The 25,683-nt window shown below is 39.9% G+C and overlaps 1 protein-coding gene across 1 annotated transcript in view; it reads right to left on the bottom strand.

Annotated features, from left to right (window-relative positions):
* Window positions 1-25,683, bottom strand: part of LOC117339139 (protein mono-ADP-ribosyltransferase PARP14-like) — a 41,621-nt gene that overhangs the window by 7,565 nt on the left and 8,373 nt on the right. The window contains exons 5-21 of the mRNA XM_033900553.1: window positions 25,421-25,651; window positions 21,751-23,394; window positions 20,172-20,305; window positions 19,189-19,422; window positions 17,950-18,168; window positions 17,084-17,132; window positions 16,594-16,667; window positions 15,506-15,754; window positions 15,130-15,351; window positions 14,342-14,402; window positions 12,124-12,191; window positions 11,419-11,655; window positions 10,209-10,424; window positions 9,232-9,529; window positions 8,641-8,754; window positions 3,998-4,066; window positions 2,670-2,849 (exon numbers count right to left, since the gene is read on the bottom strand). Of these exons, the coding sequence (XP_033756444.1) occupies window positions 2,670-2,849; window positions 3,998-4,066; window positions 8,641-8,754; window positions 9,232-9,529; window positions 10,209-10,424; window positions 11,419-11,655; window positions 12,124-12,191; window positions 14,342-14,402; window positions 15,130-15,351; window positions 15,506-15,754; window positions 16,594-16,667; window positions 17,084-17,132; window positions 17,950-18,168; window positions 19,189-19,422; window positions 20,172-20,305; window positions 21,751-23,394; window positions 25,421-25,651 (4,299 nt within the window). The remainder of the gene's footprint in view (window positions 1-2,669; window positions 2,850-3,997; window positions 4,067-8,640; window positions 8,755-9,231; window positions 9,530-10,208; window positions 10,425-11,418; window positions 11,656-12,123; window positions 12,192-14,341; window positions 14,403-15,129; window positions 15,352-15,505; window positions 15,755-16,593; window positions 16,668-17,083; window positions 17,133-17,949; window positions 18,169-19,188; window positions 19,423-20,171; window positions 20,306-21,750; window positions 23,395-25,420; window positions 25,652-25,683) is intronic.

Raw genomic sequence — 25,683 nt, 5'->3', positions numbered from 1 at the left:
GTCTTCTGTGTCAATTTCTACTGTTCTACCGTGTCAACATCTACTGTGTCAACGTCTACTGTGTCAATGTCTACTGTGTCAATGTCTGGTGTGTCAATGTCTACCGTGTCAATGTCTACCGTGTCAACGTTTACCGTGTCAACATCTACCATGTCAAATTCTACCATGTCAACATCTACCATGTCAACATCTACCGTGTCAACATCTACCGTGTCAACATCTACCGTGTCAACATATACTGTATCAATGTCTACTGTGTCAACATCTACTGTGTCAACATCTGTGGTGTCAACGTCTGCTGTTCTACTATGTCAACGTCTACTGTGTCAATGTCTTCTGTGTCAATTTCTACTGTTCTACCGTGTTAACATCTACCGTGTCAACGTCTACTGTGTCAATGTCTGGTGTGTCAATGTCTGGTGTGTCAACGTCTACTGTGTCAATGTCTACTGTGTCAATGTCTACTGTGTCAATTTCTACTGTTCTACTGTGTCAACATAAACTGTGTCAATGTCTGCTGTGTCAACGTCTACTGTGTCAACGCCTGCTTTGTCAACGTCTACTGTGTCAACGTCTGGTGTGTCAACGTCTGGTGTGTCAACGTCTGGTGTGTCAACATCTACCGTGTCAACGTCTACTGTGTCAATGTCTACTGTGTCAATGTCTACTGTGTCAATTTCTACTGTGTCAATGTCTACTGTTCTACCGTGTCAACGTCTACCGTGTCAACGTCTACTGTGTCAATTTCTACTGTGTCAATTTCTACTGTTCTACCGTGTCAACATCTACCATGTCAAAGTCTACCGTGTCAACGTCTACCATGTCAACATCTACCGTGTCAACATCTACCGTGTCAACATCTACTGTATCAATGTCTACTGTGTCAACATCTACTGTGTCAACATCTACTGTGTCAACATCTGTGGTGTCAACGTCTGCTGTTCTACTATGTCAACGTCTACTGTGTCAATGTCTTCTGTGTCAATTTCTACTGTTCTACTATGTCAACGTCTACTGTGTCAATGTCTTCTGTGTCAATTTCTACTGTTCTACTGTGTCAACGTCTGCGGTGTCAATGTCTACTGTGTCAATGTCTACTGTGTCAATGTCTGGTGTGTCAATGTCTACTGTGTCAATGTCTGGTGTGTCAATGTCTGGTGTGTCAATGTCTACTGTGTCAATGTCTGGTGTGTCAATGTCTACTGTGTCAATGTCTACTGTGTCAACGTCTACCGTGTCAACTTCTACTGTGTCAATGTCTACTGTGTCAATTTCTACTGTTCTACCGTGTCAACATCTACCGTGTCAATGTCTACTGTGTCAACGTCTGTGGTGTCAACATCTGCTGTTCTACTGTATCAACGTCTACTGTGTCAACATCTACTGTGTCAACATCTACTGTGACAACATCTACTGTGTCAACTTCTACTGTGTCAATGTCTACTGTGTCAATTTCTACTGTGTCAATTTCTACTGTTCTACTGTGTCAACATCTACCGTGTCAATGTCTACTGTGTCAACGTCTGTGGTGTCAACATCTGCTGTTCTACTGTATCAACGTCTACTGTGTCAACATCTACTGTGTCAACATCTACTGTGTCAACTTCTACTGTGTCAATGTCTACTGTGTCAATTTCTACTGTGTCAATTTCTACTGTTCTACCGTGTCAACATCTACTGTGTCAACGTCTACTGTGTCAACATCTACTGTGTCAATGTCTGCTATGTCAACATCTACTGTGTCAATGTCTACTGTCAACATCTACTGTGCCAAAGTCTTCTGTGTCAATGTCTGCTATGTCAACATCTACTGTGTCAAGCCACCTTAATGTGTGAACACATCATTTAATTGTGAGTCTGTCTGTGTATAGTGTTCTATTTGTGCAATGCGTTTTACGTGTACTATTTCATATCATAAGTTAATGCTAATTTTTATTATAAGAGTTGTTTCCCTTCGCTTAGTCATATACGTCTCACATGTCGTGTCTGTGAGTGAGAGCGATGAGTTTTTATTAATATATGTGTTTTGTGTTTTTACAGGATTTTATTTCTACACATGCCTGGAGAACTTTGACCCAGGAGATCTTGTTGTGTACCACTATTCAGCCACCCTTAATTCAGCTATCTCACAGCTCCGCCTCTAACAATAGCTTCTAATGTAGTTGTCCCATATCATTTATTAGTATTTCGATATACATTGACACAAGTGCATAACACAAGCAGAATACTGTTCACATTCTAGTGCACTCAATAACTTGCACAATATGATGAACCAGCTCAACCACTGTGAAAGTGAGAGTGTACCTGTCTCGGAAAACAAGAAGATTAAAAAAACACTGCTATTAGCGCAGTCAGCAGAAATATTTCGGTGCAAAACTGCTAAAATGTGATGACCTCTAAATTATGTGTAAGTTATAGGAAACAATTCATCAAGCAAATAAGAATATTCTGTTCATTTTTGTAAAGACAAGAGTTTGGTAATTATCACTTAATGTATGGTATCCTCAAACAAGCACCCTCACCTAATGTAAAAGCTTAGATTAGAGCCCGGAAAGGTCTTTTTGGTGAACCATTTTTAGATTACTATTCTAAAACTGATGATTCTACAAAAATGAAGAAAGGGGCAGGGTTTATTCACCAATAAATACTGAAAGAGATCTTAAATATACCTGTGCCCAGGGCTGGGAAGGCGACAGAAGTGTGTCCACGTTTGTCTACCTCCTGTAAGCAGACCAGTATCATCTTCCCCCAGTTTTTGAGAGAGGTCTGTGCAACAAGATGGAGAATAGCTTTACAGGACAGCCCACATCCACTGGTACATACCATGCCGTTACTTTTCATCTCTTGTTCTATGAGGAAGAAAACATTTATTTCAAACTATAGAATCTGTACATTTATATATATAAGATAGAGCTGATTAGTCCTTATTAAGGAGTCTATAACACAACTGTAATCTGTAGATATACTGAGCACTTTCATAGCTGTTCAAATCGTTTTGTTTTATATAGCTATGTTTATATATGTAGAGGATATTACCATGAGTGGCTATGTCACATGGAATTTATTAAATGAGTTCAATAAATTTCATATGACATAGCCACAAACATCAGATTCTACTTTTTATGAGAACATAAGCAGAAAGCTTTTAATTTTGGTTTCTATATAAGACAGGTAAAATCTGGTTCGGAATGGATGTTTCTGTCTACCCAGATAATCATGCACGTCACATATTTGATATCATTTTTGATGTCACATATTCATTTATTATGATGTGACAAAAGTGTTATTGTGTCTTCTGATATTTATGACATGGCCTTATGACTTCGCAGAACAGGCCAGTTATGTAATTCTACATATATTATAAATAATATAATTGGAAACACTCCGACCGGTAAATCATAAGTCAAGGTTTCACCTTAAATCTTCAGACCATATCGTGTAGGCCTACTAATTAAAAGGTAGCAAAATTATTTGTAAAGCATCTGAAGATTTAAGATGAAATATATGTGTCTTATATATATATATATGTCTTGTACACTGCCAATTTTAACATTTTATATACGTATATATATACGCTTACAGGGGTTATTGCAAAATATCAGGGAATGATCATGAAACAAATAACAATATGATAAGAAACTTTCACAATCATTTGTTACTGTCACCCATTTGTGCCCAATAGGAAGTGGGAAAATTTAACAATATAGTAAAACCTTCACTACTCCCTAGTGTTAACACCTTATAAACTTTCACAGTAATTTTCAAATTAGGGCGACAATATATTTTTGTAAGATGATGAAAGTTTCCCCCGGCAAAAAACTCCAAAGTTTTCAAAATCTCAGGTCTTTTAAAACAACATTCAAATTGACGATCATCTGAGAACATGAGATAGATCAACTCTACATTACACATCTAAATCTGAGGACTGTAAATTAGTGTACAGAAAGACACATTGTCAAATATTCATAAGGTCAACAAAAACAGAAGTATTACTTACTCAGTTTGTCACATTCATCAGTAAGTTGCTTAGCATTACATTCCTTCATTATTTCTTTAGACACTGCACCTTATATTAAAGTAAATACAATATATCAGTCAGTTGTCTACATTCTGGAGTGAAATATGAATGATTCTTTTATCTAAATTTTCAAGCCATTGACACAAATTTAACAATCATATCAAAATCATTTAACAGACAGTGGTGTTATCAGGACAGTGACTTGTGTTATTGGAACAGAGACCGATTTTATCGGGACAGTGACTGGTGTTATTGGGACAGTGACTGGTGTTATTGGGACAGTGACTGGTGTTATTGGGACAGTGACTGGTGTTATTGGGACAGTGACTGGTGTTATCAGGACAGTGACTGGTGTTATCAGGACAGTGACTGGTGTTATCGGGACAGTGACTGGTGTTATCGGGACAGTGACTGGTGTTATCGGGACAGTGACTGGTGTTATCAGGACAGTGACTGGTGTTATTGGGACAGTGACTGGTGTTATCAGGACAGTGACTGGTGTTATCAGGACAGTGATGGTGTTATCAGGACAGTGACTGGTGTTATCAGGACAGTGACTGGTGTTATCAGGACAGTGACTGGTGTTATCAGGACAGTGACTGGTGTTATCGGGACAGTGACTGGTGTTATCGGGACAGTGACCGGTGTTATCGGGACAGTGACCGGTGTTATCGGGACAGTGACTGGTGTTATCGGGACAGTGACTGGTGTTATCAGGACAGTGACTGGTGTTATTGTGACAGTGACTGGTGTTATTGTGACAGTGACTGGTGTTATCAGGACAGTGACTGGTGTTATCGGGACAGTGACTGGTGTTATTGGGACAGTGACTGGTGTTATCGGGACAGTGACTGGTGTTATCGGGACAGTGACTGGTGTTATTGGGACAGTGACTGGTGTTATCAGGACAGTGACTGGTGTTATCGGGACAGTGACTGGTGTTATCGGGACAGTGGCTGGTGTTATCGGGACAGTGACTGGTGTTATCAGGACAGTGACTGGTGTTATCAGGACAGTGACTGGTGTTATTGGAACAGTGACCAGTGTTATCAGGACAGTGACTGGTGTTATCAGGACAGTGACTGGTGTTATTGGGACAGTGACTGGTGTTATCGGGACAGTGACTGGTGTTATCAGGACAGTGACTGGTGTTATTGGGACAGTGACTGGTGTTATCAGGATAGTGACTGGTGTTATCAGGACAGTGGCTGGTGTTATTGGAACAGTGACCGATGTTATCGGGACAGTGACTGGTGTTATCAGGACAGTGACTGGTGTTATCAGGACAATGACTGGTGTTATCAGGACAGTGGCTGGTGTTATCAGGACAGTGACTGGTGTTATCGGGACAGTGGCTGGTGTTATCGGGACAGTGACTAGTGTTATCGGGACAGTGACTGGTGTTATCGGGACAGTGACTGGTGTTATCAGGACAGTGACTGGTGTTATTGGGACAGTGACTGGTGTTATTGGGACAGTGACTGGTGTTATCAGGACAGTGACTGGTGTTATCAGGACAGTGACTGGTGTTATTGGGACAGTGACTGGTGTTATTGTGACAGTGACTGGTGTTATCAGAACAGTGACTGGTGTTATCAGGACAGTGACTGGTGTTATCAGGACAATGACTGGTGTTATCAGGACAATGACTGGTGTTATCAGGACAATGACTGGTGTTATCGGGACAGTGACTGGTGTTATCGGGACAATGACTGGTGTTATCGGGACAGTGACTGGTGTTATCAGGACAGTCACTGGTGTTATTGGGACAGTAACTGGTGTTATTGTGACAGTGACTGGTGTTATCAGGACAGTCACTGGTGTTATTGGGACAGTGACTGGTGTTATTGGGACAGTGACAGGTGTTATTGGGACAGTGACTTGTGTTATCAGGACAGTGACCGGTGTTATCGTGACAGTGACCGGTGTTATCGGGACAGTGACTGGTGTTATCAGGACAGTGACTGGTGTTATCGGGACAGTGACTGGTGTTATCGGGACAGTGACTGGTGTTATTGGGACAGTGACTGGTGTTATTGGGACAGTGACTGGTGTTATCGGGACAGTGACTGGTGTTATCGGGACAGTGACTGGTGTTATTGGGACAGTGACTGGTGTTATTGGGACAGTGACTGGTGTTATCGGGACAGTGACTGGTGTTATCGGGACAGTGACTGGTGTTATTGGAACAGTGACCGATGTTATCGGGACAGTGACTGGTGTTATCGGGACAGTGACTGGTGTTATCAGGACAGTGACTGGTGTTATCAGGACAGTGACTGGTGTTATCAGGACAGTGACTGGTGTTATCAGGACAGTGACTGGTGTTATCAGGACAGTGACTGGTGTTATCGGAACAGTGACTGGTGTTATCGGGACAGTGACTGGTGTTATCGGGACAGTGACTGGTGTTATTGGGACAGTGACTGGTGTTATCGGGACAGTGACTGGTGTTATCAGGACAGTGACTGGTGTTATCAGGACAGTGACTGGTGTTATCAGGACAGTGACCAGTGTTATCAGGACAGTGACTGGTGTTATCAGGACAGTGACTGGTGTTATTGGGACAGTGACTGGTGTTATCAGGACAGTGACTGGTGTTATCAGGACAGTGACTGGTGTTATTGGGACAGTGACTGGTGTTATCAGGATAGTGACTGGTGTTATCAGGACAGTGGCTGGTGTTATTGGAACAGTGACCGATGTTATCGGGACAGTGACTGGTGTTATCAGGACAGTGACTGGTGTTATCAGGACAATGACTGGTGTTATCAGGACAGTGGCTGGTGTTATCAGGACAGTGACTGGTGTTATCGGGACAGTGGCTGGTGTTATCGGGACAGTGACTGGTGTTATCGGGACAGTGACTGGTGTTATCGGGACAGTGACTGGTGTTATCAGGACAGTGACTGGTGTTATTGGGACAGTGACTGGTGTTATCAGGATAGTGACTGGTGTTATCAGGACAGTGACTGGTGTTATTGGAACAGTGACCGATGTTATCGGGACAGTGACTGGTGTTATCGGGACAGTGACTGGTGTTATCAGGACAGTGACTGGTGTTATCAGGACAGTGACTGGTGTTATCAGGACAGTGACTGGTGTTATCAGGACAGTGACTGGTGTTATCGGTACAGTGACTGGTGTTATCGGGACAGTGACTGGTGTTATCGGGACAGTGACTGGTGTTATTGGGACAGTGACTGGTGTTATCAGGACAGTGACTGGTGTTATCAGGACAGTGACTGGTGTTATCAGGACAGTGACTGGTGTTATCAGGACAGTGACCAGTGTTATCAGGACAGTGACTGGTGTTATCAGGACAGTGACTGGTGTTATTGGGACAGTGACTGGTGTTATCAGGACAGTGACTGGTGTTATCAGGACAGTGACTGGTGTTATTGGGACAGTGACTGGTGTTATCAGGATAGTGACTGGTGTTATCAGGACAGTGGCTGGTGTTATTGGAACAGTGACCGATGTTATCGGGACAGTGACTGGTGTTATCAGGACAGTGACTGGTGTTATCAGGACAATGACTGGTGTTATCAGGACAGTGGCTGGTGTTATCAGGACAGTGACTGGTGTTATCGGGACAGTGGCTGGTGTTATCGGGACAGTGACTGGTGTTATCGGGACAGTGACTGGTGTTATCGGGACAGTGACTGGTGTTATCAGGACAGTGACTGGTGTTATTGGGACAGTGACTGGTGTTATTGGGACAGTGACTGGTGTTATCAGGACAGTGACTGGTGTTATTAGGACAGTGACTGGTGTTATTGGGACAGTGACTGGTGTTATTGTGACAGTGACTGGTGTTATCAGAACAGTGGCTGGTGTTATCGGGACAGTGGCTGGTGTTATCAGGACAGTGACTGGTGTTATCAGGACAGTGACTGGTGTTATCAGGACAGTGACTGGTGTTATCAGGACAGTGATTGGTGTTATCGGAACAGTGACTGGTGTTATTGGGACAGTGACTGGTGTTATCAGGACAGTGACTGGTGTTATCAGGACAGTGACTGGTGTTATCAGGACAGTGACTGGTGTTATCGGGACAGTGACTGGTGTTATCAGGACAGTGACTGGTGTTATTGGGACAGTAACTGGTGTTATTGTGACAGTGACCGGTGTTATCGGGACAGTGACTGGTGTTATCGGGACAGTGACTGGTGTTATTGGGACAGTGACTGGTGTTATCGGGACAGTGACTGGTGTTATTGTGACAGTGACTGGTGTTATTGTGACAGTGACTGGTGTTATCGGGACAGTGACTGGTGTTATTGGGACAGTGACTGGTGTTATTGTGACAGTGACTGGTGTTATTGTGACAGTGACTGGTGTTATCGGGACAGTGACTGGTGTTATTGGGACAGTGACTGGTGTTATCGGGACAGTGACTGGTGTTATTGTGACAGTGACTGGTGTTATCAGGACAGTGACCGGTGTTATCAGGACAGTGACTGGTGTTATTGGGACAGTGACTGGTGTTATCGGGACAGTGACTGGTGTTATTCGGACAATGACTGGTGTTATTGGGACAGTGACTGGTGTTATTGGGACAGTGACTGGTAATATCGGGACAATGACTGGTGTTATCATGCCATTGTTTTTTGTTATACCTTGGGTGAAATCCAGATCCTTGTTTGTGCTGTTGACGATGACATCAATTGGCTCCTTCATCTTTACAATATTCTCCACATTGACCTTGAGGGTGACCTTCCCATACAAAAACTCTGAAGCATATTAATCATAATTTTTATATAGAAACCAAAATACTTGTATCCTCAGATCAATTTTAAAGTGCATGGAAATATTGACATCTGATGACATCTGTCAGACCATGGAACACTTTCATGTCACAAAACGGAGAATCTATTACCAATGCTTTTGCTCTCTGCACCCCTGGGATTGCAAAATTATAGGCTCATTCACCTGCATCATCTTGTGGATAAAACAAGAACTATAGTTTAATCCTTTGATGTACAAGATGAATCTCGAGGTCACCGTACCATTAAATTGACTGGTGGAAATGATCCCTCAGGTTGGTACCTAGTCAGGATATTTTTCTTGACACAATCAAACATATAGATGTTTGCCTTCATTTATGGCATGACATATTCCATGGGTTCAGAAAGCAAAAATGCACACAACCCCTGGAGTATGTAGGATGATGCTTTGATTATGAGTACAGATAGAATACAAATACATACGATTAGGATTGCCACCTTGCATGGACATAAGGCCTATATGAGAGCCTGCAGGAAGTGTAGCTGGATGACCTTGACCTTGTGCACCATATCGTGTCCGGCGTGTCCTACCTCCAGATCTAGTTGTTTGTCTCTTCAGTGGGACTTCATCTTCTTCGTTCCTTTTAGAGAAGACCCTGGTAAATTTTCCCTGCCTGGTAAACCCACGAGTACCCCCTGTTGCACCCCCTGTTGCACCCCCTGGATTTTGTGAGGCACCATAGGGGAAACTATTTCTCTTTTTTTCCTCCCTTTGAAAGGCCTGTGAAGTAAAATTGTTGATGATTATGCAATCAAAAACTGTATTAAATCACTTAATCTGGAGAGTCAACAAGAACACCCACACATATACATTAACTAATCACAGAAGCAAAGACGGGCAAATAACACACTTTCATTACTTCAATAGTCAAAAAAGCAATTATTTTGAAACAAAATAGTGTCAGTGATCCTTCATAATGGTCATTTAATGATTTGTGCAACAGTGACTCTATAGCAGTTTTGGGTTTTAAGGTAACATAGTGTTAACATGCTGCTTTTCACCAGGGGTCTACTCCACACCCAATTGGATATGAAAAGATATAGGGTGACACTTGATTGACAAAGTGGTTTGGTTTTCTTCCGCAGGAATAAGTACCCAAAGCACACTTCTGTCCTGGTCAATTAACAAGGACAAGTCATGTTGATATATAGAAGGGGTAGGGGGTATCTTTCATTACGGTAATCACTCTTGTTGAGCTAGATGAAAGATATCCATCTTATTGTGGAAAGCAAATGGAGTAAGATCAGGCTGGTGACCATTCTTTTTTTATATCTGAGAGGGAATATACTGCTGACTACTTAAGTGTAAATTAAGAGCATTATCCTATATATATACCACATAATTCAAGTGTTATAACAATAGGATTGCTGAAGATTTTATAAATTTAAGTACAATGTACCTGTAACGAGGAGACATCTCTCTGCAGGATGACAAAGTAAACAACTTTGATGGAGCTTGGTTTCTTATCAAAATGCTGAACAGCCTCGTAGCACAGCGTAGCGGCACGATTATGAGGGTATCTGTTAAATCCTGTTCCTACAGCAGGAAATGCTACAGAGGTGTAACCCTTTGATGCTGCTGTCTCCAAGACTTTCCGAACATATCTATCCAAGGCCTAAATGGTAAAGCAAAATAAGGTCAGATACCCCGCATTTATTAGAAAATATTTACCACTCTAAGACATTGTCACTATATAACCTTACCAAGAGTAGTTGAGCATTACCATCTCATAAACTGCCAACCGGCGCATTAATAGTGTGCCAAGTGAAGCACATCGCATGCGCAGTTGCGGAAAAATATTAAATACACATTTTCCTTTTTGAAAAACTAGATGGAAAGTTTATTATCAAAAAGGTGTATTTTCATAATGTTAATTCACATTAGATATTTGTATTAGATTGTTTATTCTTGTCTTGTTTTCTATTATCTTAAGCACTATTTTTTTTGCGCAGAACAACGTGGTAGAGCTGTTAACAGGCTCACAACAGAGAATGGTGGGGAAATTTGAATTTCCTTAACTATAGTGATTTAAAAAAAATCACAAGTGGTAAATATAAGCATTGAAATTTTTTCAGTTGGCAATTATGGGCTGATAATGCCAACTGTACAAAGGCAAATTTAACATGAAGCGCAAGCGAGCTTCATTAAATTCGCCTTTGTCCAGTTTGAGCAGTTCAATGCTTAAATAAGCCCAAGTCCACAAACAAATCATTAATTCAAAATAGTAATCTAAAAGTACTTCACAAATAAGCCCTCCCAAAAACTTTTTACTAGGGGAGGTCCTTACTTGAGGACAAATATGGAAATATCATTGCTTGAGAGTTTTTTTTTATAAAGAGTAAGACCTCAAAATGATACCTTTCATGTCATTTTCACTTAAATTAACATAAACAATATTGTAAAACTCATCAAAAATGACCAAAAAATCCCTAAACGGTTAGTAACAAATCATTGTTCAAAATTGACAATAAGTTTGTGCTATCCATAATCACTGACAAAATCAATATACTTTTGTTCTGGCATTGTCTCATAGAGAGATACATGTTTTCAACTCATCAATATTTGTGGTCCTGTACACATTACCAGTACAGGACTATACCTATACGGACCTTTTCTGCTACGTTGGCTCCGGTGTTATAGGAGGGAAGTGTTCCTAGATACAAAGCCTTACAGCTCAAATTTCCCGCGGAAATCTCAGCCAGGTCACCAATCTTGATCCCATTTGGGTATTTTGTATCACAATCAGCTTTCAAAGTTGGACCACATTTACTGTTTAGAGCAGCCATGGCACTGCCCTTTGAAATGTCAAGGTTTTCTGCTACAGTGGCTGCTATCACATCAGCCTTCTGAATGCAAGAAATGGAAATAAGTTTTTAAGAGTTTATTCAATACAAGATAGATAACTACAAGTCTGAAACCCCTTAACACTTGTAACAGATTTTGTACATGATTTGCACTCTGATTTAATAGTGTAATAGAACTGGACTGGGCTGCGGGCCAGTTGCCAGGAGGCTCAAATGGCGCACAGTTCTGAGGTCCTCAATTCGAGTCCTCGTCTGATCGCTGCATTTTCCCTGACTCCTGTTATAAATAGATACAGTTAACCAGCTTTTTTGCTGTACTAAAATTTTAGCGTAAAACCAAATTAAAACAGATTAGAAGAATAAGTAGTTAGCATAACCCTTAACAACACTTAAAAGACAATGCAGAAAAACTGCAATTAGGGCACAGTCATAGTTAAGTAGAATGGTCCCGGTGAGAAAATCACTGAAATCAGATCATCTTGCCTCTGGGGACAAATTATTTCCACTCACCTTGAATTCAGCAATACTGCATGTTTCTATTGATACCTGGAGTCTGTTTGCTTTTGTAAAGAAAGATTCTGCAAATAATAGAAATATGATATACACAATGCACAAAAAGTAAGAATATAAACATAATAAGAAGTCATTTGAATGTTTCAACAAAGTTGATAAGAATAATAGGAAGGAGTTATGGAAACCATTCTGCCCACACTGGAACTTGATATAGTGACCTCTCACTCTCACACACATGTCCTACTTCTTGGCAAAAGGGAAATTCCCACTAGCCTGAGCTAGTAAAGTCAGACTATAAACTCTCTGTGATTTTCCACTTTTTTTTTGTCCCTTATCAACCCCGGTTATTAAGCTGCAAGGATGCCTCTCAATTTCCTACATAGCTATAGTATAATTGGATTGGCCATTGGTACCAAATCTGTAAAAAGGAAGGAGTAATGAAAAAGATCCTGCTGCACTGGGACTACAACTATGGACCCCTCACTCTGTACACTAGGGCTCAAACTATCAACCTCTCACTCTGTACACTAGGGCTCAAACTATCAACCTCTCACTCTGTACACTAGGGGTTAAAATATCAACCTCTCACTCTGTACACTAGGGCTCAAACTATCAACCTCTCACTCTGTACACTAGGGGTCAAACTATCAACCCCTCACTCTGTACACTAGGGGTCAAACTATCAACCCCTCACTCTGTACACTAGGGGTCAAACTATCAACCTCTCACTCTGTACACTAGGGGTCAAACTATCAACCTCTCACTCTGTACACTAGGGGTCAAACTATCAACCTCTCAATCTGTACACTAGGGCTCAAACTATCAACCTCTCACTCTGTACACTAGGGCTCAAACTATCAACCTCTCAATCTGTACACTAGGGCTCAAACTATCAACCTCTCACTCTGTACACTAGGGCTCAAACTATCAACCTCTCACTCTGTACACTAGGGCTCAAACTAGCGACCTCTTACTCTGTACACTAGGGCTCAAACTATCAACCTCTCAATCTGTACACTAGGGCTCAAACTAACGACCTCTAACTCTGTACACTAGGGCTCAAACTATCAACCTCTTACTCTGTACACTAGGGCTCAAACTATCAACCTCTCAATCTGTACACTAGGGCTCAAACTATCAACCTCTCACTCTGTACACTAGGGCTCAAACTAACGACCTCTAACTCTGTACACTAGGGCTCAAACTATCAATCTCTCACTCTGTACACTAGGGCTCAAACTAACGACCTCTCACTCTGTACACTAGGGGTCAAACTATCAACCTCTCACTCTGTACACTAGGGATCAAACTATCAACCCCTCACTCTGTACACTAGGGCTCAAATTATCAACCTCTCACTCTGTACACTAGGGCTCAAACTATCAACCTCTCACTCTGTACATTTGGGGCTTAAATTATCAACCTCTCACTCTGTACACTAGGGGTCAAATTATCAACCTCTCACTCTGTACACTAGGGGTCAAACTATCAACCTCTCACTCTGTACACTAGGGGTCAAACTATCAACCCCTCACTCTGTACACTAGGGCTCAAATTATCAACCTCTCACTCTGTACACTAGGGCTCAAACTATCAACCTCTCACTCTGTACATTTGGGGCTTAAATTATCAACTTCTCACTCTGTACACTAGGGGTCAAATTATCAACCTCTCACTCTGTACACTAGGGGTCAAACTATCAACCTCTCACTCTGTACACTAGGGCTCAAACTATCAACATCTCACTCTGTACACTAGGGGTCAAACTATCAACCCCTCACTCTGTACACTAGGGCTCAAATTATCAACCTCTCACTCTGTACACTAGTGGTCAAACTATCAATCTCTCACTCTGTACACTAGGGGTCAAACTATCAACCTCTCACTCTGTACTCTAGGGGTCAAACTATCAACCTCTCACTCTGTACACTAGGGGTCAAACTATCAACCCCTCACTCTGTACACTAGGGCTCAAATTATCAACCTCTCACTCTGTACACTAGGGCTCAAACTATCAATCTCTCACTCTGTACACTAGGGCTCAAACTATCAACCTCTCACTCTGTACACTAGGGCTCAAACTAGTGACCTTTCACTCTCTAAGGCTAAATCTAATCAATAGGCTAAAGGGGAATTCCTTCTAGCCTGAGCCTGTTTAAAGGTAACTTTATACATCCCACTTTTACAGGATAATACATCTACAGTTTGTACTTACTGTGAGGAACACTGCTGTAAGGCTTTGATGGCTGCCTTGTGTGCATTTCATTCTCAAAAGCCTGAAAAATTGATGGTTAAACTCCCTGATATAACAATGAAATCTATAAGAAATTTCAAATTTGCAGGTGTTTTCTTTCTTTGGGTTAAGGCTACATATGTAGTTATAAGATTGATTGCTCAGATCAATGCCAGTTATTTTTCCACATAACCATGTCTGGTAATAAGCCCACCCAACAATACTTAACACAAAACAAATACCATATTTATCCAGCAATAAGTCCATGTCTGGTAATAATCCCAACCAACAACACTCAACAAATAACAAATACCACATTTAAGCAGCCATAAGCCCATGTCTGGTAAGAAACCCACCGATCAACATCCAACACCAAACAAATACCTTATTTATCCAGCAATAAGCCCATGTCTGGTAATAAACCCAACCAACAACACCCAAAACCTGCACCCAATGCTGGAGTCAAAGTTAATGTTTTGGCCCCCTAGGCTTAAATACAGGATGAATGAAATATATTAACTAATGTGACAATGAGAAGGCCACTCATAGGTGATGTGTATGAAGTATTAAAATAAGGGCATCAAACAAGATGTATGTAAGTAAAACATGGTAGGAAGTAATTGTACATTCCCGGATGGTTACTTATGACAAGGTTGCCACCCTCTAGAGAGGCCACATTTTAACGACATAAAATTGTTTTTTTGCAGTATTTTTCATCATAAAGTACCCAATATTGTTTTATTAGTCTAACAGGAAAAAGAATTAAATACCATGATTGTTTTCCAGTCCTTCTGATGAAGCACAAATCTGACATCAGTTAGGGATGTGCCTGTGTTCTTTGTAGCGAAGTCTATCACACAGCTGTACATGAGTTTGGCGACTGTGTCGTTGGGGTACGCCACCTGTCCTGTACCAAAGGCAGGGAAGGCCACGGATTTCATCCCTGACTGGGCCGCCTTCTGTAGGCAAGCTGTAACTGCTGTGTTGAGCAACTGTGTGGTGAAACAAACAATATCACCAACTTTTTAGTTTAGTTTTAGTCATCCACTGTTCATTTCAAATTAATTCAGGAAAAATTCTTATTGGGGTGAAATTCAATAGACAGTGGACAAAAGTTTTCAATATACAATAGTATTTGTAACTTACTTTATCTGCATCATTGCGCTTAGTGCCATCCTGATTCTTCCAGCCTGGTAAGGAAATCAGATAGATGGATTTACATGTCTTCAGGTTGCCGTTGGTGATGACAGCCAGACCTCCAAACTCTATTCCTGACGGATACTTAGCTTTACAGTCAGCCTGTATGATGTCTGGTCCCGCAGCCTTGGCAATCGCTGTTGCCACCCCCCCGCCCATGTCGAGGTTCTTTGATGTGGCACAAGCCATCACGTCCACCTAAAGGATTGTAATAATAACATCGAAGACAATAGTATCTTTAAATACTAATGGAGAGCTAGCTACAGCATTGTGCCAAAAATTAATTATATTGAACCATACAGCTGTTTTGTCCTTCTAGGACTCCTCAGTGATGCTAGGAACATCATACAGCTGTTTCGTCCTTCTAGGACTCGTCAGTGATGTTAGGGTCATTATACAGCTGTTTCGTCCCTCTAGGACTCGTCAGTGATGCTAGGGACATCATACAGCTGTTTCGTTTCTCTAGGACTCATCAGTGATGCTAAGGACATCATACAGCTGTTTCGTCCCTCTAGGACTCGTCAGTGATGCTAGGGACATCATACAGCTGTTTCGTCCCTGTAGGACTCATCAGTGATGCTAGGAACATCATACAGCTGTTTAATTCGTCCCTTTAGGACTCGTCAGTGATGTTAGGGACATCATACAGCTGTTTCGTCCCTCTAGGACTCGTCAGTGATGCTAGGGACATCATACAGCTGTTTCGTCCCTGTAGGACTCATCAGTGATGCTAGGGACATCATACAGCTGTTTCGTCCCTGTAGGACTTGTCAGTGATGTTAAGGGTCGGAAGAAATGTAGATAGAAATCGAGGTTCAAAAGTCCCATAAATAATTTTCAATTTTCAATATTGTCTTTCAAAAGAATGTCAATTTAAAAATTACATATTTACTGATAGTTAAATTATGTAGACTATAATGCATAGAAATAAAGGCTTCTCAACATCCAAGAAAATGTATCTTCTTTATTGTCGTCTAGAGGTTGTTGACATGTTTGACCGCTAGGCGGCTGTCATGGTAATAAAAGATTTTACTCACTGTTTGTTTGTCCATTAGTCCCTTGACCAGTGTGATTTTGATCCCATGTTTTGTGTCCAATGGTACACTCGGCCCTGGGTCACAAATTCATCACACCAACAGTAAGTTGTTAATGATCAAATCAGTATGAAGTACAAGACACTTAATATAGGCAGTTTAGGTGGCTTTATTGCAAAATTGATTATTTTGTATTTTTCTGTTTTTTTTTTTCATAATTATGAAAAATTGGTGAGATTAAGCTATAGAAGATTAAGAAGCTGTATTGGAGTTTTTATTCAGAACTTGAGTTGTGTTGGTCTTTCAGGATCAAAGAAAGTATACATATAAAGTTGTGAGTATAAATTGTCTTCTTAGCTCCACCTGGTGGTAAATCAAAATCCCATTAGCCTATTGGTAACAGTGCTTAGGGAATAAAATATGAGGTTGCTATTTCCAGTTCATTCTTATTACCATTCAATGACAATATATATATTATCAATATAACACTGACCTGTTTGTCTCCCAGGATGAATCTGTTTGTATTCCTCATCCTCAAAAGCCTAAAAATAAACAAAATAAGTAAATAACATTGCCATGATTTTTTTTCAAAAATATACTGTGAATCACTTATAGTTCACGAGGGATTTATTTTTGCGTTAATACGCTAGGAGAGTCAATCATGAATTAAAATCCTTCGCGATTATTTGTACAAAAATAACACCTTGGGATGGCAACCAAGCTATCAGCTGCCGATATAGGAATCTTGCAAAGTCAATGGCTCTAATAGCTAATCAATCACGAATTGAAATTCATTCTAGATCAGCTTTCACAAAATCATACATTTGCGAATATGTCTAAAGAGGTAAATTTGTGAAATAAAGTATTAAAAAAATCTAGGTGATTTACAGTGATACCATAGAAGTCAAAGGAAAAAAGATGACATCAATTTCTTTGTTACATGTATTAAGTCCTACAGAAAACAAACAATACAAATAATTTACTAGGCATCAGGAAATTACATGATTATCAAAGCTTCCTTTCACATAGGTATTAAAATCCAAGATTGTCAGTAGTGACCATATTGAATATTTTGATTCAGGTTGAGATTGAACTTCAGAAGAATAATTCAGAAATCAAGTACAATGTTTTGAAATAAATTAAATAATTCTTGTAGAAGTCCTCATTGTCTCAACTAAATTTTAATGAAAAATGAAAATTGGAATCATTTGCTCCTTGAAGGTACAAGAAGTTAAGAGAAGGGAAAGTAGACATTACAAAATTATTTCATAGGGGAAGTGGATTTCTTTAAAAATCCCTAAACCTACTGTTAAAAGGGGCAGGTGTTCTTTTCTGAAGAAACTGATTGATTTAGCTTACACTGATGGTTCGATGGTCACCACTGTAGAGTACAAACGTCACCAGTAAGACTGAACTGGTTCCCTTGGCATCAAACTCACGGACAGCATCATACATAACCTCGGCAACAGTCTGTGGAGGATACTTTAGGGCACCCGTTCCCAGGGCCACAATCTTGACTGAACTGTAATTTGCTCTAGAGGCCTTGTTCAAACACTCCAGGACGACCTTGGTGATTACCTGAGAAGAGATTTTATCTTTTTACCATTGTTTCCATTAGAGACGCATATATTATATATTTATATAGTCTGTTATTTCTACCTATTTCAAGCTTTGTTTGTTTGCTGGTTTAGTTGTTGGGTTTATCGCCCCATGAACCAGGGTCAATTTGAGGCGGGGTCTTCTTGTTGTAGTTGGTGACTACCTCACTGAACAACATATGGGAGGCCCGTCGTATGGCATCCAGAGCAATTAGGGTATACAAGTGTCTTGCTCAAGGACACAACCACTGCAACACAGACCTTTTCAGATTCCCCAGAAACACAAACAGATTTGAGTAGGGAATGCCCATGCAACCATGCACCTTGAGCTATCGAGGCCTCGGACCATGCATCTTGAGCTATCGAGGCCTCGGACCATGCACCTTGAGCTATCAAGGCCACTTTCAGCAGAATACAAGTTCAAACAGGACACATAACAAGGAAATTGTCTTAGACCTCTGGCCTGTTCCTTTATGTGGACAAACCAGTTCATCAATTTTTAAATTGTAGCATTTCAGGTATAAATCTTGACAGACCTGTAGATATTTAAACAGGCCTTGAAATCTTTGTCAAGACATCTCCAAAAGTAGCGTAAAATCTTTGGGTCCGTCATTATTTCATAAACAAATAACTTTGGTCCAACTGGTCCAGCTGTTTGTACCTCTATAGATGAAAAAAACCCAGGATGAAATCATAATTCAGTCCCAAACCTCAAATCTGATGTTCAATCAAGTCCAAATCTGTTATAAGACTTTCTCTCCTTTTAAGTTTTGTCTAATTTTCTTCCCAATCCCTGAAGAAAGCAATTAACACTTGCTATTCAACATAAAACAACTTCTACCATTGTATAGTCTATATGTAAAAATAAATATAATTGGTTGATACATATGTAATAATAACTGCTATTGGCTGGAACATAATTATATCAAAATACATGTTATTGGTGGGCACTTATGTTACAATCCCTTTCATTGGTTGATAAATATGTTACAATACCTACCAATGGTTTGTTATTCTTGTCTTTTTCCCAATCAGGCAGATTAGACAGAAAGACCTGCTTACACTTGAGTTTTCCAGGACCGATTGCGATTACTTCTCCATGGTTGATCTTGGCCGAATAGTTAGCCTGAAGTTCGGCCTGTAATCCTGGCCCTCCATACTTTACCAGACTCTTCCCTGCTCCTCCCTTTTCCAGTTTGAGGTCCTGACTAGTGGATATGATCAGGACATCAGCCTAAAGAAATGTGTATTTAGCTACAGACTTCAGGAACAAAATTACAATTCAGTTACAATTAACAAAAAATAAACCTAAATCATTTAAATATATGACAAACTAATGAACATAATCCTGATCTTTACCATTGAACATTAAGCGGATTCCACCATTGAAATATGTCAATATTGTTTATTGATATCATATCAATATTTACCATTAATATTTCTTCAAATATTTGTCTTGGAATAGTATATCATGTCAATATTAACAATTTAATATCATGTCAATATTTACCATTGAATATCATGTCAATATTTACCATTGAATATCATGTCAATATTTACCATTGAATATCATATCAATATTTACCATTGAATATCATGTCAATATTTACCATTGAATATCATATCAATATTTACCATTGAATATCATATCAATATTTACCATCGAATATCATGTCAATATTTACCATTGAATATCATGTCAATATTTACCATTAAATATCATGTCAATATTTACCATTGAATAGCATGTCAATATTTACCAAAAAATAATATGTTAATAATTTATTATGGAATATGATATTTGACAATTTTACAATGGAATATGATGGCAATAATTTACCATGGAATATTAAGCTAATTTTACCATTGAACATCATGCCTAACTTTATCATTGAATATTTTAAAAATCTACACTGTTTAATTTGATTACTTTAAATATTACACAATGATGTCTTTTTCATTAGATAATATGTAGATCCTTACCTTCTCTTTCCCTATCTCTCCTCTGATGAGTTTGATTTTCAGGCCATTTTTACATGTTACTACCGGTTGCTCACTTGTTGCCTTGGTAACAGGAGGTTTTGGTGCTGTGACTTCTGGGAGTGTACCCAACATCCCTGTTATATAAACCATATCAACAGGTCAGTCATACCATTTTAACAGATAATGGATAAACATTTTACCCACAAGACAATATGTTAACATATTTCTATCAAATAGCAATTTATAGCTGACAGTTAGTGTATATATACTGCTTCTCACGACAAGAGGCCCATGGGCCTATTAAATGGTTATCTGACTACAGACTTAAGATTTACAACATGGAGAATGATAACTGTTATGTTCACATTATTTGCCATAAAATACCAAGAATTTGATTTTCATAATGATAGTTTTGGTCAGCAGTGGAAAACGACTTGTCATTATAATCATCAAAAACATTTAAAGCCAAGACTTCACCTCTCTGTCCCCGGGCGTCAAACTAACTGTACTTATTTAAAATATGATTGCCATTTGCCAATATTATTTCAGGCCAAATTGAAGTGTAATTCAATGAAGCATTAAGGAAGAGTAATGTTTTAAGGTTAAATTTTAAGCAAAGTTCACTTTTTGAAACCCCTACCACTGTCCCAAGGAATCTAACTTTTAAGCCTCATTTATATAAATTATGATTGCCCTTTCTAATGATGTTTCAGGCCAAATTTGGTTGTAATCCACTCAGGCATGAAGGAGAAGTAGTGTTTTCAAGAAGATTTCAGCAAAGATCCCCTATTAGGGCCCGACCCCTCTGCCCTCAGGGGTAGAACTAATCTGATTTATATAAAATATTATCGCCTTTCGCCAATGATGTTTCAGACCAAATTTAGTTGTAATCCAATGCAGGCAATACCTAGAGTAGTGCTTTTAAACAAAATTTCAACAAAGTTCCCCTTTTGAGATCCCGCCACTCTCTCTCAAGGGATTGAACGAGCTAGCCTCGACAATTATATAAATTATGATTTCCGTCCCCCAATGATGTTTCAGACCAAATTTGTGGTGCATGATAACATTTTGAGGCTTTGCCTCTTGTCCCCAGGTGTTAAACCAGCCTCATTGATACAAATTATGATTGCCGTCCTCCAATTATGTTTCAGACCAAATTTGGTTGAAATCCACTTTTGCATGAAGAAGAAGTAGCAATTTGATAGTAAAACTTAAATAAAAAAAAATATACATGTAACAGCTTCCTAAAAAAATTTCATTTATAAGATAAATTATTATAAATTATTTCTTGGCTAAGCAATAAATTATTTACTGTATACATGTAAATACTTTAAATCCAAAAGATGAAAATTAGAAGCTCAAACTTTTTGAAGGTGGTAATACTGTAAGTTTTGGTATTCTATTAAAATATACAACTATCGATCTGTTCTTGTTTTCAGTGTATCATTATTATTACTCTTAGTTAGTGATGTAGCACTTCAAATAAGTTTCTTTCTTTTTTTCCAAATACAGTACTTTCTTTCAGTTTGCTAAACCATAATAGTAATTGTTTCTGATTTAAATTCTCTACACAGCCTACCTGTATGACCCTTGCGGCCTGTTCGGCCCCATGTGTGACTTTCCTCGGTTCCATAGAAGTCCTCTTCATCCTCATCCTCATCACTTGACCCCTGTGACCTTGAGTAGATTTGGGTCATGGTATCCTTCTGTATTACAATAGTTGAAGTAGCATTCTCGATTCCAGAGAACATATCCGGATTGTCGGAGGAAATAACAGTGCTGATACCATACTTCTGTATGTTGTGTTGTTTTGTTTCGATTCTTTTCTCGAATTCTATGAGTCTGTCCTTGGCTTGTTTGATGCCCATCCTGGTGCCAGTCAGAGCCAGTCTTTTGTCCAGAATTTTTATGGATACACACATGGATGACAGTTCAAATTCCATTTCTTTGATTTCCTGTGAGTAATGTTTTTTAAAAAATTTCCTTTTATTCTCATCCTTCATGTCATATGTATCATTGTACGTGGCGTGATCGTCTGTGAAGTCCAACAGTTCTCTCAGGGTGTCCTGATGAACAACATCTATAGAGGCCACAGAGAATCCATAATCCGTCTTTGTGGAAATGATAACTTGACCATTGTTTTGTCTTTCTGTTTGACGACACAGGTGCCTCCAGGCATCAGTGTTCAGAACTTCAATCTTTTCTCTTTCTGTCAATGGCACATCAGAAATAAGGACAGTTTCCTGTATAATCTTGGTCACGTTTTTGCCTGCAATTGGTGACACTGTGCCGACCTTTAGTGTATCACCTTTCAAGTCAAATTCTACAACCAGTTTGTGTTCTGAAAACTTCACTTTTAACATTTCAAGAACTTCAGGGTTCTGTAGGAGTCTCACTTGGTCCTTGTTCATTTCATTGTCTTCCTGAATTGTCCATATATGAAACTGCTGTGCCGTCTCAGCTATGACGGTTTGAGCTGTGTCAATATCTTCCATAACACCGTTAAAAGTTATAGTACCAAACTCTTCATTTCCTGTCACATTTAAATCATCATCCAGACGGTTCACTTGTGTTAAGATTTCTAATCGGCCTAGAAGTCGGATTTCTAAGGGTTTGAAGCTCTTTGTGATTGTAGTGATTTGTTTTTTTCTTTCTATAGCATTTTCAATGGATTCTTTGTGGTGATGTATGTTTTCGGTGACAGTGCTAAACATTGATTCGACCCCGACAACGACCAGCCTCACATCTCCCTGGTACTCCTTGTAGTCCACATGAACAGTTGTGTGCTCTTGGTGCTCTCTGATATGATCAATAAGAAGCTTCCAAACTTCTGATTTGACCAGAATTTCTCTTTGCTGTACAGTCTCATCAATAAATTCCTTCCAGATTTCCTTGATGTCTGGTTCCCAAACTTTTACGAGACGGCGAACATCTACGGTCATTTGGTCCATTGTACACTCCACACAAAGTTGATCTGTGACCTTGAGCTTTGCATGCTTCGGCTTCAGTTTTGATTTCAATAAATCCGTAACATGTTGATATTTCTTTACCAGTACCAGTTTATGGTTGTCATCATGTGTCAGTTCAGTGTCCTCAGGGATGCATACTTTGTGTTTGTCAATTTCCCAGATCTCCCCGAATTCACACTCATAGAGTGCGGTCACACACAGACTTGTCCCTTGTATCCTGTGTGGGTAGGGGCTGTGACAAACTTTCTCCAAAGCTGTAAGTAAACATCAGTCAATACTGTATAGTGATTGTGGGTTTTTTATTATCACTATATTCACATTTCCACAAAAATCATGGAATTCTAAACACAGGAAAAAATTAACACAACTGGTACACAAACATTACAGAGATGTGTCATATAGTATCGCATCCTTACTCCATGATAATATAACTCAACGAAACATTGACTCCCCCCTCCCCCCTACATTAAAAGTGCTATACAGTACATTGTGCATGTGGAATATAGAGGATCTTACATTAGTTTTAATGTAATATGGAAATTATTTAACAAGGTTAATCAATTCCATTATATATAATATATTGACACTGTTCATCACACAGCTCATATTTATGAGAAAAAGTGTGAAAACTCATCTCAAAAACTCTGGAATTGATTTACGTAAAAGACAGGCTTGTTTCAACTTGAAAGGTAAAATTTCCACAACCAAAAGATGACACAATGGACATACATGGGACAAAAACCAGGACACAATGGACAGACATAAGACAGGACACAATGGACAGACATGGGACATAAGACAGGACACAATGGACAGACATGGGACATAAGACAGGACACAATGGACAGACATGGGACATAGACAGGACACAATGGACAGACATGGGACATAACACAGGACACAATGGACAGACATGGGACATAACACAGGACACAATGGACAGACATGGGAAATAGACAGGAAACAATGGACAGACATGGGACATAGACAGGACACAATGGACAGACATGGGACAAAAAACAGGACACAATGAACAGACATGGGACATAAGAAAGGACATTATGGACAGACATGGGACATAAGACAGGACACAATGGACAGACATGGGACATTAGAAGACATGACAGATTGGACAGACATGGGACATAAGACAGGACACAATGGACAGACATGGGACATTAGAAGACATGACAGATTGGACAGACATGGGACATAAGACAGGACACAATGGACAGACATGGGACATAAGACAGGACACAATGGACAGACATGGGACATTAGAAGACATGACAGATTGGACAGACATGGGACATAAGACAGGACACAATGGACAGACATGGGACATAAGACAGGACACAATGGACAGACATGGGACATAAGATAGGACATATTGGACAGACATGGGACATAAGACAGGACACAATGGACAGAAATGGGACATAAGACAGGACACAATGGGCAGAAATGGGACATACGACAGGACACAATGGACAGACATGGGACATAAGACAGGACACAATGGACAGACTGGGACATAAGACAGGACACAATGGACAGACATGGATATAAGACAGGACACAATGGACAGACATGGGACATAAAACAGGACACAATGGACAGACATGGGACATAAGACAGGACACAATGGACAGACATGGGACATAAGAAGACATGACAGATTGGACAGAAATGGGACATAAGACAGGACACAATGGACAGACATGGGACATAAGATAGGACATATTGGACAGACATGGGACATAAGACAGGACACAATGGACAGACATGGGACATAAAACAGGACACAATGGACAGACATGGGACATAAGACAGGACACAATGGACATACATGGGACATAAGACAGGGTACAATGGACAGACATGGGACATAAGACAGGACACACTGGACATACATGGGACATAAGACAGGACACAATGGACAGACATGGGACATAAGACAGGACACAATGGACATACATGGGACATAAGACAGGGTACAATGGACAGACATGGGACATAAGACAGGACACACTGGACATACATGGGACATAAGACAGGACACAATGGACATACATGGGACATAAGACAGGGTACAATGGACAGACATGGGACATAAGACAGGGTACAATGGACAGACATGGGACATAAGACAGGACACACTGGACATACATGGGACATAAGACAGGACATAATGGACATACATGGGACATACATGAGGCAATGAGAGACTGTGGTACTAAATGTAAATATATTAAATTGAACCAATAGCCTTTAGCTTACCAGTATTGTCCTTAAAGTCCACTCTGTAGCAGCCATCTTCAGTCATCTTGATATTTTTTACTTTGACCCCTCCAAACTTGTCCTGTTCGAAATGTGCCTTCAGTTCCCTATCGGAAGGTAGATGTTGTTCTGAGCTCACAATCACAGTGACTGGAGCTGGTACCAAACAGACTTCGACACTGGCGCCTTCTAAATTTTTCTGGTGGCATTTTTTCTTGAATTCTTCAAAGTCTGAAAAGAAAATGTTTTATAAAGTAGTCACC

This window comes from Pecten maximus, chromosome 12 (genome assembly GCF_902652985.1).
Source record: "Pecten maximus chromosome 12, xPecMax1.1, whole genome shotgun sequence".
NCBI classification, from domain to species: Eukaryota; Metazoa; Mollusca; class Bivalvia; order Pectinida; family Pectinidae; genus Pecten; species Pecten maximus.
This window is presented reverse-complemented; position numbering and strand designations above follow the sequence as displayed.